The sequence below is a fragment of the Heteronotia binoei genome, chromosome 14 (genome assembly GCF_032191835.1).
Source record: "Heteronotia binoei isolate CCM8104 ecotype False Entrance Well chromosome 14, APGP_CSIRO_Hbin_v1, whole genome shotgun sequence".
Classification (NCBI taxonomy): Eukaryota; Metazoa; Chordata; class Lepidosauria; order Squamata; family Gekkonidae; genus Heteronotia; species Heteronotia binoei.
In genome coordinates, this window is record NC_083236.1 from 58,942,409 (window position 1) to 58,962,216 (window position 19,808).

Below are 19,808 nucleotides of genomic sequence, written 5' to 3' on the forward strand. Positions count from 1 at the left end.
CGACTAGGAAGAAGAAATGAAACGTGAAACTGTTTCCCACTGGGGATGCAATAAATCTTACAAAATGCATACACTCTCTGTTTCAGTGTACATCAAAGTGTAGTGACTCAGGAGAGGCCGAAGATGTTTTTAATTTTAGTTTGATGGGCAAAACTTTCACTGTAATATTTATTTGGAGTGGCTTCACTCACGTTGCCTCTTTCCTTTGTTCTGTTTATACATGTCCTTCCTTTCTTCCTGGTCCCCCCCCCAAAAAAAAAGTGATAGAGGGGAGTGGGAAATATTGCTTTCACAAAGCCAAATAATAATCCAGGGGTTTGTTCATTAAAGCCCACTTGTAAGCCCACGTGGCAGACACAAACTTTCTTTTCATTGCGTTTGCTTGCGTTCCCAGTAGCTTCCCCTTAATAGTTTTTGTTTGCAAAGGTATAGTTGTGAGGGGTTCAACTTTCTGTAGCAAGGTCAAGGGGGTGGAGGACCACAGAATATCTGTCTGTCTATCTGTATCTATCTCCTTCCTTCCTTCTTTTCTCCTTTTCCCTCCCTCCCTTGGTGTAGTGGTTAAGTGTGTGGACTCTTATCTGGGAGAACCGGGTTTGATTCCCCACTCCTCCACTTGTACCTGCTGGAATGGCCTTGGGTCAGCCATAGCTCTGGCAGAGGTTGTCCTTGAAAGGGCAGCTGCTGTGAGAGCCCTCTCCAGCCCCACCCACCTCACAGGGTGTCTGTTGTTGGAGAGGAAAATAAGGGAGATTGTGAACCGCTCTGAGACTCTGAGATTCGGATTGGAGGGCAGGATATAAATCCAGTATCTCCTTCCTTCCTTCTCCCTCTTTCTCTTCTTCTCCACCTCTTTTCTACTTCTTTTTATGTCCCATGAGAAAAGCATTAATGTGTCATCTGTTGTGTCAAGCTCCTTTTCTGGTGTTTTCCAAATAGATTTGGCCATTCCCAGTTCACGACAAAACATTAGCACGACGCACCTGTAGATCCGTCTGTTTACAGGAATGCACTCTTAAGCGGTTCCCATTCATTTTGGTATGTAGTGTGAATTGGGACCCTAATCAAACAAAGGTTAGAACTAAAAGGAGCCTGTGGTGTCATGGTTAAAGTGTCGGACTAGGATCTGGGGAATCCAAGTTCGAATCCCTGCTTTGCCATGGCAGTTTGCTGGGTGACCTTGGGCCAGTCACCAATTCTTAGCTTAACCTCCCTCACAGGATTGTTGTGAGGCTATCATGGAGGAGAGGAGAAAGATCTAAGCTGTTTTGGGTCCCCATGGGGGAGAAAGGCAGGATATAAATAAATCTAAGCCTGGGGGGCGGGGAGCAACATAGCTTGAGAAATTGGAGAGCTACAGTCAGTGGACAATCATAATCTAGAAGAAGGAGACAACTGCAGATTTATACCCTGCCCTTCTCTCTGAATCAGAGACTCAGCGGCTTACAATCTCCTATATCTTCTCACCCCACAACAGACACCCTGTGAGGTAGGTAGGGCTGAGAGTCCTCTCACAGCAGCTGCCCTTTCAAGGACAACACCTGCAAGAGCTATGGCTGACTCAAGGCCATTCCAGCAGCTGCAAGTGGAGGAGCAGGGAATCAAACCCGGTTCTCCCAGATAAGAGTCTGCGCACTTAACCACTACGGCAAACTGGACTGACTCAACAAATCAGTTTTATGGTTCGGGAATGATTGATTGCCATGGTTTGGGAATGATTAGTCTAGTTTCCTTGGTCCCGGACAATCAGAAAGTTTAGATGGTGTTGCTTACGGTTGTTCTTCAGCAAGAACCGCTCAAGAGCTGGTTGTAAGTGGCCTTGAGTTCCGATAACATAAAAAGGCAACTAATATATGTTTAAATAAAATTAAATAGCAGCAGCAGCAACAACAAAGAGTGATTGAGGTTATCTGCAGAAGAGTTTGTCTCATGTTTGACTAGGCCATTGTTTTGAAATGGAGGGACATAGCATTTGCAAGACTTTGTGCTCTCCTTGATCGGTCAAAGCATCGTTTCTGCGCAACTCGAATTTTCCACTCAGTGTTTCCTCTTTAGGGTTCGCTTCTTTGTTTCCTCAGACTCCGGGGCTTTGCTTGAACAATAAAACCACAGAAGCTGAAAAGAGGTGCCCAGCTGGTGGGACCTTGTAGCACGGCATAGCATATTTTGCATGAAATCTCTGGGTATAAATCGGACAATCTTCTGCCTTCCCCCGCCCCCCCGGTCTGTTTTTAATCAGCACTTAAAATATTCACGTAAACCGGGCGCCATCTTTAGAGGTCAGGTGGAGCTGAAACTTGAACAGCTGTCCGACAAACATCCGGGATTGTTTTTAATTGTCTTCCCTTTCTCTGGCAGCAGTAACTCTTGTTTATATTGTCAAGGGCCTTTCCCCAGAGTGTAAGTGTACCATATTCCGAGGTCGCATGCTTAACCCCATGGCATGGCTACAATGCAAATGGTTCCTTTTGTTTTCATTAATGTGCACCCAAAGCGGTATACAGGCAAGATGCTAGGCAAGAGCCTTCACAAAACTTAAATAACTTATTGTAACAAAAACCACAAAGGGAAGCATCGGTATTGTCTCCGTCCCAGAGATGGTTAGCGGTACCCTTGTGCAACCAGCTACACGCCAGTTGATTGATTTGCCATCATTGTGTACCATGTTGATCTTTTGACCTGGAATACCTTCTACCATCCATAGGTTCGTTTTCTCCCCCCCCCCTTCCAGAAATGACTCTCTTTACTCGAATGCTTTCAAAACAGTAGGAATGCCTTAGGTTGGCTTGTTTTCTGTACAAAGATCAGCATTTTGTGTTTAGTATGTTAATATTCAATCTGCAACTCAGTGCAATTGCTTTGATGTCCCGTCCCCTCCGGAAACAAGAACACAGGAAACAGAGAGGTTGCCAAAATACTATCCCTGTTCCCCCAAGTATTATAAGGGCTGTGAGATTGTAAACATTTCGATTTGGTAGAGATTCTAAAAATTCAAATAGGTCCATCAGCATGGTGTAGTGCAGGGATGGCCAAATTTGCTTAACGTAAGAGCCACACAATAAATGTCAGATGTTTGAGAACTGGAAGATATGAGTGTCAGATGTTTCAGAGAAGGAAGGGAGAGAGGAAGGAAGGATGGATAGGTAGATAGGTGGATGGATGGAGGGAGGGAGGGAGGGAGGGAGGGGTGGAAAGAAAGCAACTCTAACTTTAAATGCATTCTCCAAGTCGCCAGCTGACTTGGCTTGTAGAAGTGATTTAAAGGGAAAAATGCCTTCTCCAAGCGGGCCACTTTGAGACTCCTTAGGGTAGAGAAGAGTGGAGTATAAAAACCAACTCCTCTTCTTCTGCCATTGGTAGTGAGCCTTTCTTTGAACGCCCTGGTTGGGGCTATTCCCTCTAAGCTTCAGAGTCTTGTGAGCAAAAAATTTCTACTTTGTGAGCTACCGGCATTAAAGTCGTGAGCTCCTGCATAAATTAGTGTGCTCTGGGTTATCCCTCCTGAGCTAAGCCAAAAATGTGTGAGCTGGAGGCTAAAAATCTGTGAGCTCGCTCACACTAGCTCAGAGGGAATACTGGCCGTGACAGAAGTTGTTTGATTGGTAAATATTTAACGGTTCATTAAAATACCTGTACCTCCCTTTTCCAAGTGGAGGCCACATTTGAACTGGGCACTTCTTGAATTGTAGTTAAAGCGTCTGCCCTGCAGTGCTAGACAAACGCTACATCTCTGTCATCTAATTTGTGAGCAAACCATTATCTTGAGAAGATGAGCCAATAATATATGCTTATCACAGCAGAACACTGTGCTGGGAACTTTGAGATATACTTCACTGGGGATTCATGCCAAAAGCAGTAGTCTGTTTCTTGTTTTTCCTCCAAATTGCATTCATCAGGTTAAAAACAACGAATCTCTCTCTCTCTCTCTCACACACACACACACAATTCCTGTTTGCTTCCTTAATTACGCTTGAAGAGAAATTCAGGTACCTGTCTCTGAAGTTCGAATGTAACAATATAATCTCAATAAATTTAATGTAATTCAGTGTGAAGGCCTCCTCCCTTCTGGAAGCTGCAGTTAGGACTGCATTACACAGACCTGCACAATATCCGGTCTAAACGATGCCCCAAAGAGTTTTCTCTATTCACGTTAAATGCTTGTTCCCTTGTAAAGGTTACAGTGTGCGTTTGGGGTGCTGAGTCATTATTTTGCCACCTCGGGAGAATTCGCCGTTGGCTTGATGCGATCTCTTTATCCCACGGCATTCTTGGGAACGAAACTTCCCCAGGCTATCAAGTTCTCATTTCAAAACTGTTTGAAATAATTGGGCTGCCTAGCTTTTGTGTGTTTGTGTGTGTGCGTGTGTATGTCATTCTCCTTCAAAATATTGGCTTCTATAACTTCCTTTATTTAGAAAGTCAGTAATGACTAATGGGGTATGAAACTTCTAGAGCGGTCGGGGTGAGGCATTCATCTTAGCGGGAAAGGTTGTCTTTTGGTTTTTAAAAATCATTTACTTTACACGCAGTGCGTTTTATTGCCTGCAGCAGTTACCACATGGGGCAACTGTTCACACCACACTTTGCTCCCCGCAGGGCTTTTTTTTGTAGCAGAAACTCCTTTGCATATTAGACCACACCCCCTGATGTTGCCAATCCTGGAGCTTAGAGTAGGCCTTGTATTAAGAGCCCTGTAAGCTCTTGGAGGATTGGCTACCTCAAGGGTGTGTGGCCTAATATGCAAAGGCGTTCCTGCTATAGAAAAGCCCTGCTCCCCCAACCAGAAACATGTTAAGTATAATTCAGATATTTCCAGGGGTCATTTAGTAGAAAAAGAGATGTCAGAGCTCATTAGCACAACTTTGCATATGCCAAACACCCCTGAAATCACCTGAAGGTGTACTAAATTATATCAGCAACTACCTTAAAATGCTTCTTGAATGATCATTGTCATAATAAAACCTTCCTCCCATTTTACTTTTTAAATTACTTTCTCCTACGTGGCCGCAGTGGCATGAGGAAGATTTCCATCTGTCGGCTTTATATGTTTTGGTTATTTGCCCTTTTTTTGTGGGGGAAAATGTTAGAAAGTTTGTCAGATCTTAAGAGTTCAGCAAAATTCTCACAGGGGGTTTGAAGAATGGAGCCCAGAAGCAAGTTTTGTGGGAGGGGGAGGGGTAAGAAAGAAAGAGCCCAATAAAATGTAGAGGTTCCGGAGATCTGCTCCTGTGAGCTCCTGCCCAAAATGAGGCCTGGATACTACATATACAAGAGAATGAAGGGAGAATGAGGTGGTCAGATGACAGAAAGGGCTGCATTATGTCGCACTGCGAGTAGAGCGTCCTATTTTGGAATACTCTCAAAACCGAAGAATCAGTACAGCAAAAATAAAGCAATTAGAAACTTCACCCCCTGCTGCATTACAGGAACAACGTGTATGTATATGCAGAACTGCAGTGGAAGATCTCCGCCACTGTATAATGGTTGGCCCTTTTTGTTCAGACCTAAGAAGCAGATTTCTATCTGGAATTTTAAGCCAAGTACATAACTTACCTGACAATGAAAAGTTGGTTTTCCTACTGTCAGATATTTTCATTTTCATTTCATTTCACATTTTATTTGTATCCCGCCCTCCCCGCCGAAGCGGCTCAGGGCAGCTAACAACAAAAACTTAATGCATACATTGTACAGTATATAGCAATTTAACTACAATTGATTAAAATCTATTAAAATTCTAAAAACAAAAAACATTAATATATTGGTGCTTTAATCGCTGGCAAGTTTACTTAGCAGTTTAGCAGTTTCAGTCGGTGAAGGCCATTCGGAACAAGGTGGTCTTGCAGGCCCTGCGGAACTGTTCAAAGTCCTTTGGTCTCGTGTAGGGTAGCGCTCTTTGCACCTGCAGCTAGAAAAGTTAGATCCAAGGTGGCTCCCAGTAATGCATCACAGTGAGCTCTGTAGTTCAGCATAGTTAATATTATTTAACTATTTTATGGCCAACCTGGGCAGTGTAATAAAAAGTAGAGACATCACCCTGCCAACAAAAGTCCGTATAGTCAAAGCGATGGTATTCCCAGTAGTAATGTATGGCTGTGAGAGCTGGACCATAAGGAAGACCGAGCGCAGAAGAATAGATGCTTTTGAGATGTTGTGCTGGAGAAGACTCTTGAGAGTCCTCTGGACTGCAAGAAGATCAAATCAGTCAGTCCTAAGGGAAATCAACCCTGACTGTTCCCTGGAAGGTCAGATGCTGAAGCTGAAGCTCAAATACTTTGGCCACCAAATGAGAAGGGAGCACTCGCTGGAGAAGACCCTGATGCTGGGAAAGGCAGAAGGCAAAAGAAGAAGGGGACGGCAAAAGATGAGATGGCTGGACAGCGTTACTGGTGTAACAAACACAAATTTGAGCAGACTTTGGAGGATGGTGGAAGACAGGAGGGCCTGGCTTGACTTGGTCCATGGGGTCACAAAGAGTTTGACCTGACTGTGCGACTGAACAACAAAAACTATTTTAAACGTTGTATGCGTGAAATTTTAGAAGCGCCATACAGTTTTAACCTGAAGACTTGGTTTTGAAGCTTGGTATTTTGAATGTCAATTCTATATTGTGTTTTTCATAATGTGCTTTTATATTGTAACGGCCAATGGACAATATTGTATTTGTACCGTTATATTGTAACGGACAATATTGTACCGTTATATCGTAACAGTACAATAGACCCTTCTTCATTCCCCTGCTGCATTAGTTTTCTGTTTGCTGGGAAGTGTTTTTTTCCTTCCCCAAAACTGAAATCCACATCCACCTGCAGTCTTCAGCGGCACAGTCTACCTCCTCATCCTTCCTTATATAGTCGTTGGAATCACTTCAGTCTTGATCCATCAACAATTGCTTCTAGTTTGTTCCAGGCACAATTCAAGGTGCTGGTCTTGACATTCAAAGTTTACTCTCTTATGAACATACCTGACCTCTGTGGTAATCTGTAGAGGCCCTGGTTCAAGCACTCCTGCATCCTGAGACAAGGCAGGTGGCAACCCAAAACAGGGTCTTCTCTGTCATGGCACCAGTGTTCTGTAGCTGTCTGCCTAGGGAGATTTTTCTGTCCCCATATTCCACCAATGGGTGAAGACTTTTGTCTTGTTTTGTTTGGCATTCCTGCAATTATTCTTTTCTTCCTTAATTATTTTTTTTATTCCTTAATTGCTTTTTAAAGATGTCTCATATACATTTTAATTGTTTTAATGATGTGTAGTAGAGGTTCCGTTTTAATGGTTATAAAATGTGATTTTGCCATGAATTGTTAGCTGCTTTGGTGGCCCTTGTAAGGACAGAAAGACGAGATATAAAATTTGTAAAAAAAAACAAATATAAGAACATAAGAGAAACCATGTTGGATCAGGTCAATGGCCCATCCAGTCTAACACTCTGTGGCCAAAATTTATATATTTATACACACACACACACACACACACACTGTGGCTAATAGTCACTGGTGGACCTCTGCTCCATATTTTGATCCAATCCCCTCTTGAAGTTGGCTATGCTTGTAGCCGCCACCACCTCCTGTGGCAGTGAATTCCACATGTTAATCACCCTTTGGGTGAAGAAGTACTTCCTTTTATCCGTTTTAACCTGACTGCTCAGCAATTTTATCGAATGCCCACGAGTTCTTGTATTGTGAGAAAGGGAGAAAAGTACTTCTTTCTCTACTTTCTGCATCCCATGCATAATCTTGTAAACCTTTTGTTTTGTAAACAAAACCCAAATATGTAAACTCAACTTATGTTGTATGCTGGAGGGAGTGGTGAGACATCATGTCTCTCCTGACTGAGCTACTTGCTTTGTCTTTGTTGCCTAGGGGGTGATTGAAATCTCAGAAACGGTATGATTATAAAGGGTTAACTGCAGTCTTCCCAAGGGTCATCTTCCCCATCTTCAAAGCAGTGACATGAACTGTTAAAGAGGTTTTGTTTAATAGGAGATCCTAATCACACATTTCCTGAGACATCTGTTTTGCTGGCATCTATTTGCTTTCTTGCTGGAGTTAGGCTTGCCTCCTTGGCTCAGCAGAGCATGTGCTTGGTGTGTAAAAGGTCCCAGGTTCAATCCCCAGCATCTCCAGTAAAAAAAACAGTTAACAGGTTGTGTGAAAAACCTCTGTCTGAGATCCTGGAAAGCTGCTGGTCTAAGTAGTCTAAGTAGACCGGGGGTGGCCAAACTGCAGGTCAGGAGCCACATATGGCTCTTTTACACCTATTGTGTGACTCTCAAAGTCTCCACCACCCCATCAGCCAGCTTGGAGAAAGCATTTCTCTCTTTAAATTACTTCTCCAAGCCAGCTGGCGGCTTGGAGAATGCATTTTAAGTTGAAGTTGCTTTCTTTTTACCTCCGCCTCCCCCATCTATTTGCCTGCCTTCCTCGTCCTGTGGCTCTCAAATATCTGACGTTGATGTCTTGTGACTCTCAAACATCTGATGTTTATTCTATGTGGCTTTTACGTTAGGCAAGTTTGGCTACCCCTGAAGTAGACAATATTGACTTCAACGGACCAGTGTTCTGATTCAGTATAACACAGCTTCATTTGTGCATAAGTTGTAGAACGCAGGCTTTGTACACCAAAGTTCCCAGGTTCAATCCCTGATATTTCTCAGGTAGCAGGTGTTGAGGAAAGACCGTTTTTCATCATGAGACTCTGGAGAGCTATAGCCAGTCAGAATGTAGGATCGATGGCCCAACTTGATATAAGACATCTTCATATCTGCATTGGGAGCGAAAGCAGAAGTATAAATGGCTTTGATAAATATTCCAAATACCATTTACTTAATGCGAGGTCTCGTGGAATTAAGAACGTGTTTCCACATTAAGCGGAATATTAAGGCCTTGATATTTATTTCTCGGTTCCTCCTCCAAATATATCGCCTGAATCAGCCAACTTTTCCACTGGAGAGAAAGGAATATTTATGGACTTTCCCATTAACCTGGACAACTATATTGGCTGTAACTCAGTGGCCTAGGAAACCCCTTCCAGAGTATGGGACTTCCCACCATATAATTCCTCATGCAACGAGAGTAATGTGGACATGTATTTTTTTTTTTTTAAGCCTGGGGAGGGGGGGAATCGCCTCTGTAAACATTTTCTTTTTCTTTTTTTAATGGTCCACGTATTTATTTATTTTAACTCAGTAAACATTTTCTAACGGAAAGTGCTAGAAATAACATTTCTCCTAGAATTTGTCAAACGCTGCCAGAAGAAGGTTTTGAGCAGTGGATTCAGTTATGTGTTTATTTAAAAAAAAAAAAGTCATTTTTAAGCGGCTTGAAAAGATACAGGATTATTTGTGAGCTATCTAAAAAAGATGTTTGAAGTATTTTTTTAAAATATCTGGCAATTATTAGTTCTAGAAGCCAATATATTTTTCCAGTTGCTTAGTAACGTCCATTGTCTGCATGAGGGTGGGGTCAGAAATTACCCCAAAGGGATATAAACAAATATGGACACTTTCTCCCACTCTGCCATGTCCTACTCTATCCTTTAATACTTTATCCTTTAATAAATTGGATGATTGTTCGGCAGTTTTACAGTCCTCTAGAGCAGGGGTCCCCAACCCCCGGGCAGTGGACCGTTACTGGCCCGTGGCCTGTTAGCAACTGGGCTGTGGAGCGAGGCAGAGACCTTTGCCTTCTCCTCATTTGAAGACCCCCATGTGGGGCAGGAATGGGGTGTGGGCATGGGGGCAGCCTGGGGCAGCAAAAACCCCCACCCCCCACCTCCACTGGTCCATGGAAAAATTGTCTTTCACAAAACCAGTCCCTAGTACTAAATGTGGGGCCACTGCTCTAAAGCCCACATTTGTTTGTTTGTTTGTTTGACCACTGTGTAACACAGAGTGTTGGACTGGATTGGCCATTGTCCTGATCCAACATGGCTTCTCTTATGTTGTTATGTGACGCAGAGTGTTGGACTGGATGGGCCACTGGCCTGATCCAACAGGGCTTCTGTTATGTTCTTATGTGACGCAGAGTGTTGGACTGGATGGGCCACTGGCCTGATCCAACAGGGCTTCTCTTATGTTGTTATGTGACGCAGAGTGTTGGACTGGATGGGCCACTGGCCTGATCCAACAGGGCTTCTCTTATGTTGTTATGTGACGCAGAGTGTTGGACTGGATGGGCCACTGGCCTGATCCAACAGGGCTTCTCTTATGTTCTTATGTGACGCAGAGTGTTGGACTGGATGGGCCACTGGCCTGATCCAACAGGGCTTCTCTTATGTTCTTATGTGACGCAGAGTGTTGGACTGGATGGGCCACTGGCCTGATCCAACAGGGCTTCTCTTATGTTCTTATGTGACGCAGAGTGTTGGACTGGATGGGCCACTGGCCTGATCCAACAGGGCTTCTCTTATGTTGTTATGTGACGCAGAGTGTTGGACTGGATGGGCCATTGGCCTGATCCAACAGGGCTTCTCTTATGTTGTTATGTGACAGAGTGTTGGACTGGATGGGCCATTGGCCTGATCCAACAGAGCTTCTCTTATGTTTTTCTGTGGCCCAGAGTGTTGGACTGGATTGGCCATTGGCCTGATCCAACTCGGCTTCTCTTATGTTCTTATTTTCTTATGAACATATAAGCAAGATTTGTGGTGTGTCACCAAATCTTTATTTAATGTAACAAAAGGCGGCATCATTTTTTTTACTTCAGTTTTTTTTTTAAAGTTGAAAGAATTAGGATTTGATGAGTCCCTCACAGCAATTATGTTTGGGGCAGTGTTCCCTCCAAGCTGAGTTAGTGTGAGCTACCTCTGGCTGACTCATTTTTGTCTTAGGTCAGGAAGGATGGCCCCAGAGCAAACTAATTTATGCAGTAACTCACAGCTTTAATGCCAGTAGCTCACAAAGTAGAATTTTTGCTCACAAGACTCCACAGCTTAGAAGGAGTATTGGATTGGGGTCAATGATCCCAAATGGTGTCCCTAGGTAGCTGCAACCTCATATTACAATCATCTGTCCTCAATACAATTTCATATGTGTGTATATTATCAACAGATCTTTCTATCTGTTTTCAAACATTAACTTAATTGAGGTCTATTTGACACATACACACACACACCATGCCAGATCAGTGGGGGTTTGTTGGCTGGTTGGTTGGTTTTCAAAAAATCTGTGGGAATTATTCTAGAAAAGAGAAACAGACTGATCAACTGTGAGAATTATTCTAGAGAAGAGAAACAGACTGATCAACTGTGAGAATTATTCTAGAGAAGAGAAACAGACTGATCAACTGCGAGAATTATTCTAGAGAAGAGAAACAGACTGATCAACTGTGAGAATTATCCTAGAGAAGAGAAACAGACTGATCAACTTTCTATGATAAAATCTGATGATTCATCCCCAATTTATAAACACAAGCATGTGTTTGGAATATTCCATTCAATTTTTCCCCTCTCCTGCTTCTGTTTCTTGCTTGCTTTATAGGTTTTTTTAAAGGTAGCTGAGGTTTTTAACTGTCGTAGTGATTTCTATGACTCCAAGGGAGAAAGCACTTAATAATAATCTCTTACCTCTCCGCTCCCCTGAGTCTGCTCTCATTGTATGGGCTGCTTAGAGCAACCTGCAAGAGTAGACTGTACTGACCCTTAAACAAGTCTATTAAGCTCACCGCTGCCAGAAACTTGGAAAATTTGGGAGGAGGGGAGAGGCAGGGACACGCAACTATTTTGTAAACCTTCCAAAGGTCAGAAAAAGGCTTTTGGTAACTATGCAGAGGCTAGAAATCAAATCCCATTTCCTATCATAAGAAACCAGTTGTTCTTTAGCAGCGGTGGTTAATGTACTATATGTGAAAGATTTAAGACTCACTGGAAAAGCTTTGCTCCTGTTTTATTGGGCTGCTATTGAAAAGCCAACAGCATAACTTCAACTAGGTGCTTTGAGATTTCTTAATGGGCTGTCAAGGGCAAGACACCAGGTCTGTGCTATGCTACCTCTTTTCCTGTACACTAAAAACAACAGGGGCCAAAATGATCATATACAGAAGTATGAATTACTCGATGCGTTCTCTGTTCCATATGGTCAGCCATGTCTTTGGCAATTAATCATGTTACGGAATCACTTGAGTGCTCTCCGAAGCGCTGGAAGCTGACCGTTTTTAGTTCTTACCTGCGCTAGGGCGTGAGGATGGGGGGTAGAGGGATTGGAGGCGTAAAATAGCAGGGTGAGCAGCTCCTGGCGCCAATGTCTGAGCAGCTGGCTTCTATAAACAATTTATTTCCCCCCTTCCCTTCGGTTCTCTTGAGCCCCCTCCCCTCTTCTTTTTTGCTTTCTTTCACAACCCTGCAGGAGTTGTTGGGTGAAACTGTGATATGGAGAACAGGGCTCGAGGATAATAAGTCCGAATGGCTGGGCGATGACTTACTACTGCCATGCCTCTGCCAATGAGCTGCCTTAATACGCTGTCTAAAGCGGGAGGGTGTGTGCGCGAAAACTTATTATCGCTACTGGCACCCTTAACGTCCACCGAGGAAATCTTACTAGTCAACAACCATTCACATTTTATTTCTCTTTTGGAAGAAACAACAGCACTTTTTAGCACCTCTCTTTCAACCAGAACATGGTCAGTCTGTGTGTGTGTGTGTGTATGTTCATGTGCATAGCTTTTTTTAAAAAAAATTATTTAGGGCAATTATCTGTCTTGTGGAGATATTTATAAATTGCATGTTATTTCTATAAATGGTGTAAAGCAGGGGTGGCCAATGGTAGCTCTCCAGATGTTTTTTGCCTACAACTCCCATCAGCCCCAGCCAGCATGGCCAATGGCTGGGGCTGATGGGAGTTGTAGGCAAAAAAACATCTGGAGAGCTACCATTGGCCACCCCTGGTGTAAAGTGATGGATAATTAATCGAATTACTGGATCATCTGACTGCTCTCTGAAGCCTTGGAGGTCTGTGTTTTAGCTATACCCCCACTTTGGGCGATGGTGGGAGGTAGAGGGGTGTCGTCGGCATGATGCTGCCGAGTTTAAAAATCCCTGCTGGTTCAACTTGGAAAGCCTGGTTTCGATTGCACGAAATTTCGTTTGTGTAACACATGGTGATGTATGGCTGTGAGAGCTGGACCGTAAGGAAGGAAGGCCGAGCGCGGAAGAATAGATGCTTTTGAGTTATGGTGCTGGAGAAGACTCTTGAAAGTCCCTTGGACTGCAAAGATATCAAATCAGTTAGTCCTAAGGGAAACCAACCCTGACTGTTCCCTGGAAGGTCAGATGCTGAAGCTGAAGCTCAAATACTTCAGCCACCAAATGAGAAATGCGCACTCCCTGGAGAAGAACCTGATGCTAGGAAAAACAGAAGGCAAAAGAAGAAGGGGACGGCAAAAGATGAGATGGCTGGACAGCGTTACTGATGTAACAAGCACGAATTTGAGCGGACTTCAGAGGATGGTGGAAGACAGGAGGGCCTGGCGTGACTTTGTCCATGGGGTCACAGAGAGTCGGACTCGACTGTGCAACTGAACAACAACAATAACAAATTGTGAAGCCAGTAGCATCTCCGACATTACAGAGGCATATGAACATATGAAGCTGCCTTATACTGAATCAGACCTTTGGTCCATCAAAGTCAGTCTTGTCTTCTCAGACTGGCAGCGGCTCTCCAGGGTCTCAAGCTGAGGTTTTTCACATCTGTTTGCCTGGACCCTTTTTTGGAGATGCCAGGGATTGAACCTGGGACTTTCTGCTTCCCAAGCAGATGCTCTACCACTGAGCCACCGTCCCTCCCCAATATCAAATCAGTTAGTCCTAAGGGAAATCAACCCTGACTGTTCCCTGGAAGGTCAGATGCTGAAGCTGAAGCTGAAATACTTTGGCCACCAAATGAGGAGGGAGCACTCACTGGAGAAGATCCTGATCCTGGGAAAGACAGAAGGCAAAAGATGGGGATGGCAAAAGATGAGATGGCTGGACAGCGTTACTGATAGAACTAATATGAATTTGAGTGGACTTCGGAGGATGGTGGAAGACAGGCGGGCCTGGCATGACTTGGTCCATGGGGCCGCAAAGAGTCGGACTTGACTGTGCAGCTGATCAACAACAAACTGGAAGCTGTGCGACATTGTTTTTGTGACGTTTTCTGCTTCCCTGCGTCAAATGCTTCACCTAAACATAAGTGTTGTTCAACCTTATTTTTGGTGTCAGTTTGGTGTAGTGGTTAAGTGTGCGGACTCTTATCTGGGAGAACCAGGTTTGATTCCCCACTCCTCCACTTGCAGCTGCTGGAATGGCCTTGGGTCAGCCATAGCTCTGGCAGAGGTTGTCCTTGAAAGGGCAGCTGCTGGGAGAGCCCTCTCCAGCCCCACCCACCTCACAGGGTGTCTGTTGTAGGGGAGGAAGGTAAAGGAGATTGTGAGCCTCTCTGAGACTCTTCGGAGTGGAGGGCGGGATGTAAATCCAATATCTTCTTCTTCTTTTGCATCAACACATTGGCACTATGTGCAGATGCGTAATTGACTGACGTCTCATGTACAAACTGAGCGTGCGTTACATAAAGAAATGAAACAAACTATTGATACATTCACAAAAATGGAGAGATCCATTGTTATTCGTAAATGAATGAAAAACAACAGGCCGTCTAATCAGCAGGGGTAGGACTAGGTGGGCCTTGATGCTTGAAAGTACCAGAAGGCCTTCCCCCCTCCCCCCCCCCCCCATACTTCTGTTTGCAATTGATTATCAGCCATTAACCAGCTTTCCTTGAAGTGGGAAGAGCTTAGCAAGGGCTCAGAGGTTTATCTTGCTAATCTCTTTGGAAAGACTAACAAGTACATTAGATCGCTTGGTGAAAACCTCATTTGTTGACAAAATAAAGTAGGGCCCTGGAATGGAATGGTCCCATATACCAGTTTAGCTCAAATCGTGAGGATTATTTGTTTTCTGCAACACCAACAGTTGGTAACACCAAAGGAACCGCGGGAGGGTCCTGGAAGGTACAGAAGTGGCCCGGACAGGCGCTGGGAGCTTTGTCAGGGTGCTAAGTTATTGATGATCATAGCTCACCCAAGAAAACAGACTGTGAATGCCTGATATCAACCTGTGATTTGTTATCTCTCTGTTTGGGCCTGTCTAGGATGTGTTTTTGCCAGGACAAGGGAGCGCAGGAAAGATAGCTTCCTTAAACATTAGCACCCTCAAAAAATTCTCTGCTGAAAGACTGATGAGATAAGGCAGACCTGCATGCTCTGTTTATTTATTCTGCTTACCTCATGTCCAAAACGCATCTAGGAGAGGAAGAGAAGACCCTAACGTTTACAGAGCTGGAGGCTTCACTCAGCAATGGGTAAAACAAGGGACAATTATCTGTCATTAAAGATCATTAAAGGAACAAAGCACCGAGAGTTGACCTCTCTTTGATAGAATATACAGCCCCGTTCAAAAGAAGATTTCCCCATTTATTTATTTTTTTTTAGGATTGGAGGTGGGGCCAAGCAAACTTCTTTTTTCATTATTATCAGTGTTGATATGAGGAAATGGCTTTCTCGGTTGATAACATCTTCTTGAACCCTTGACCTCCAACTCTCAAGGTGCATCCTTTCGCCCTCTAACCCTTATTTAATGAAGGCTCTTAAAGTATGGTGGATGTGGGGTAAATACATCATGGTTATGTGTTTAGGCTGCAGCCCTGTCCACTGTTTCAGCGGGTGTCTCTTTGGTGGCCGTGGGAGGCCACTATCCATTGACTGTACAGCACAGAAATGTCCTACTGTCATTCTGTCCAAGAACATCAATTCATGGTTACCATCTGAATGTGATTTCATTTATCACCCCACCCCCGTAGAGTGTTGGGTTGATTCACAGAATCCCTAGCATCACTAGCTGGCACATGCTTTGAACGCATTCAGAGAAGTGACATGAAAGCTCTCGTCCTGATCCAGCTTGTAGCCATGCGCATGAGGTTCCCGCTAATCCCCGTAGAGTCCTGGTACCAGTACGGAAATCCATCAAGTTCAACAAGGACTGAATGAACTTTGCTGTTCTATCTTGGCTAGAGAATTACCGTGGGTCTATGCCGGGTCATGGCAGACAAAGACATAGAGCAAGGAAAGTAGAGATCCATTCTAGAGTTGGCCAAGATGGATGACACTAGAGTTAGCCAAAAAGAAGATGGTCAGGTGTCGTCTGGAGAGCTCCTAAGAAGATAGCTTCACCCAACTGACCCCTGTGTACTGTGGTGTGAGGCCTGAAAGCTGTTCCAGATGCTGCCATTTTAGTTGAACAATGGATCTCGTATAGAGGCCCTGGCAGATAGCATAGTCTAGAAGCCTTAAGTGCTGTTGCTTGTGCTTTTGTGGATTTGCTAGTATCTTAAGCGAGGAAGAACAAAAATATGAACAATTAATGAGATTGGGGTAGAGACTGGCTTCTTGGGCAGTCTGGGGGGACGGGTAAGTCAAAGAGTATATCACCTGATAATGATCTGGGAGGCCAGTGTTCAAGTCCCTATTTTGTTACAAGACTTAGTGAATGACTTAAAGCCAGTCACTCATTCTCAGCCCAATCTACCGTTCAGGAAGCTCTTCTGTGAACAAATGAGCATCCTTGGAAGAATGGTTGGATGGTAGTGTAGAAGAAAGATTTATAAAGCCTGTGTATTCAACCCATTCTTTCCAATCATGCAAAGATAACTCTAGGTTCTCATGCTTTAGACATGCGTTCCATTGACAGGGGTAGAACTTGCTGCTGCCATTCTGATCCCCTGCCTATATTCATCATGATTCAAAGATAGCCCTACTTTGTCTCAGAAGCAGTATATGGAAAGTCAAAAAATATTTACTTGTAATCATAAGAACATAAGAGAAGCCATGTTGGATCAGGCCAATGACCCATCCAGTCCAACACTCTGTCACACAGTGGGCAAAAGAAAGAAAGAAAGAGAGAAAAACAGGTGCCATCAGGAGGTCCACCAGTGAAGCCAGGACACTAGAAGCCCTTCCACTGTTGCACCCCTGCAATCACCAAGAATCCAGAGCATCACTGCCCCAGACAGAGAGTTCCATCTATACCCTGTGGCTAATAGCCATTGATAGACCTCTGCTCCATATGTTTATCCAAAACCCTCTTGAAGCTGTCTATGCATGTAACCGCCACCACTTCCTGTGGCAATGAATTCCATGTGTAAATCACTCTTTGGTTGAAGAAGTATTTCCTTTTTTCTGTTCTAATCCAGCTTTTTTTTGGGGGGGGGGCAGGGGGACAACAAACTTGTGTTTGGACATAGTTGGTATCAATAAGTTTCCAAAGTAAGGATAACAACAAAATAATTCAGTTGGCAAAAATGCCCAGTCCATTGTGTTATTTAGGGCAAAGGAGCCTGAAGGTTTACTGTATTTTATACCCACTTTTGTTGAATGCCAAGTATATTGCGGCCATTTTTGACCATCATTTACTGTATTGATTTGGAAGCAGTGGTGATGTAATAAAAAGGGGGGCATTGATTTACTGTCTGCATTTGCTTATGGGCTTTTTAATTAATTTTATGCTTTGTTTCCTCTTTTGAGGATGATAATATTTATGGTGTTTTCTCTCCCCCACCCCAAGACAAGCTTACTGCTTGACGAAATCAGAAAAGAACAGATGGAAGAAGAAAGCAAGACAAAAATCGACTGTATCTTGCCCCTTCTTGTCCAACGACACGAACTGCGCAAGGAATGGCTGGGAAGGTAAGCCAACAGGAGCCATAATGGGCCCATTCCTTTCTTCAAGAAAAGGCATATAAATACCCGATTACACATATGTATACCCGAGTATTCCGCATGGCCATAAACCAGTCAGAAAAGCACGCTACTTGCAAGTGGCGTTTTAACCTCCTTTCATTGGTGCATTATTTTCGTTTTGAGGAGTAATTGTAAATACCTGTTTTTGTCCGTCTCACCATGTCGCTGGCTAACATCCTTTGTCCTTAATAACGTACTTGTTACGATATTGAGACATGCCTACATAAGCTTGTATCCTGACCAAAATCTTTTCTGTTTGTTTGTATTTATATGTGCACGTGCTCACCTGGAAGTCATGGTGACCTCTGGTGACGGACCCCTTTCTGGGGGCCTGGAGGATATTCAGGGAGGTGACTGAATAAAGCCTGCCTTTGCCTCCCAACTCCTGGTATTCTAAGGAGGTCTCCCATGCAAGTACTTGCCAGACCCTACTTAGCTTTCATTATCTGATGAGATCAAGCTTGCCTGGGCTATCCAAAATCCTGATGAGGATCTTGATTGATGGAAAGATTTCCATTGGTGAAGTGTGACTTCTCTGCCTTTACCCAGTGCTGGGGGCAGGAGGGCCAACAGAAGGGGGGGGGGATGTTAGGGTTTAGAGATACCTTTAGCAGAGTTGTGTGGAGAGAACCACACATAAACAAGCCAGGCAGACGTTTTAGCTTAAGAATAAAGTAGTTTTACTATGAGGAAAAGGTAGACTGGGATTACTAGAAAACAAAAGAAGGATTCATTATCCTATCTAGTCTCTAGACTACATCTCGACTCTCTCTTGAGTCCAAACTCTAACTGCATGGAGATCTGAGGGCTTTACACAAAGGGCAATAAAAACTGACCAAATGGTTTCCCCCAGACCACCTCCCAAATATATGGATTAGCCTATTAGGGCTTTCCTTCAGTGGTCACTATATACATTGACACCCAGCCTGAGTGGGAAGTACGTGCACACATTCTCATTGGCTCTACCTCTCACTGGCTAAACATCAGCATGCATATGCATTCATTTAATTAACTCATGACAACAGGAAGTGAAATTGCAATAGAAACCCAACAGGAAAACACCCTATCCCCTTCCAGTAGGGAATTCCCTTCCAAGTTGCCAGCAACCACTTCTCCTTGTGACTCCACCATCAGGTCCTGACTTCTCACAGTAGTTTGCTGGTACAGCCCTAGACTTTCCCAGTTCTGTCATACACTGCTGGGAGTTTGGAATTCTCCCACATTTGTGCTAAGGCTGAGCAATTAGGGTTTTTTTTCTTTTTACTGAAGACTGAAGAAGAAGACTGCAGATTTATACCCCACCCTTCTCTCTGAATCAGAGACTCGTAGCGGCTTACAATCTCCTATATCATCTCCCCCCACAACAGAATCCTGTGAGGTGGGTGGGGCTGAGAGGGCTCTCACAGCAGCTGCCCTTTCAAGGACAACTCCTATGAGAGCTGTGGCTGACCCAAGGTCATTCCAGCAGCTGCAAGTGGAGGAGTGGGGAATCAAACCCTGTTCTCCCAGATAAGAGTCCACATACTTAACCACTACACCAAACTGGCTTAATGTAAAGACACCTGTAACTGGCATGCATGTAGCCAACCAGCATGACTGTTGGATCAAAACTTAACTGGCTATTAGTTATTTTCAAGATAATTAAGATGGATCATATTGCATAATGCTAGCATCATAAGACACACCCGCCAAGCCTGTTTGTGTGTGTTGGCTTTGGTCCTGTTTCTGATTGAGGTGGTCAGGGCTTTTTTTGTAGCAGGAACTCCTTTGCATATTAGGCCACACACCCCTGATGTAGCCAGTCCTCCTGGAGCTTACAGTAGGTCCTGTACTAAGAGCCCTCTAAGCTCTTGGTGGATTGGCTACATCAGGGGGTGTGGTCTAATATGCAAAGGAGTTCCTGCTGCAAAATAAAAGTCCTGGAGGTTATAAACCTTTGTGGTAAACCTTGCAGATCCGGCTGATGTGCAATAGGGAAATAAACTAGGGTTACCAGCCCTGGTTTGGGAAAGACCTGGAGTTTTCAGGGGTTGAGTCTGGAGAGGG

At 44.0% G+C, this 19,808-nt stretch overlaps 1 protein-coding gene across 3 annotated transcripts in view; it reads left to right on the forward strand.

Annotated features, from left to right (window-relative positions):
* Positions 1–19,808, forward strand: part of FTO (FTO alpha-ketoglutarate dependent dioxygenase) — a 427,953-nt gene that overhangs the window by 178,515 nt on the left and 229,630 nt on the right. For all 3 annotated transcript variants that reach the window (XM_060253575.1, XM_060253576.1, XM_060253577.1), the window contains one exon: positions 17,587–17,708. In XM_060253575.1, coding sequence (XP_060109558.1) covers positions 17,587–17,708 — 122 coding nt within the window. The remainder of the gene's footprint in view (positions 1–17,586; positions 17,709–19,808) is intronic.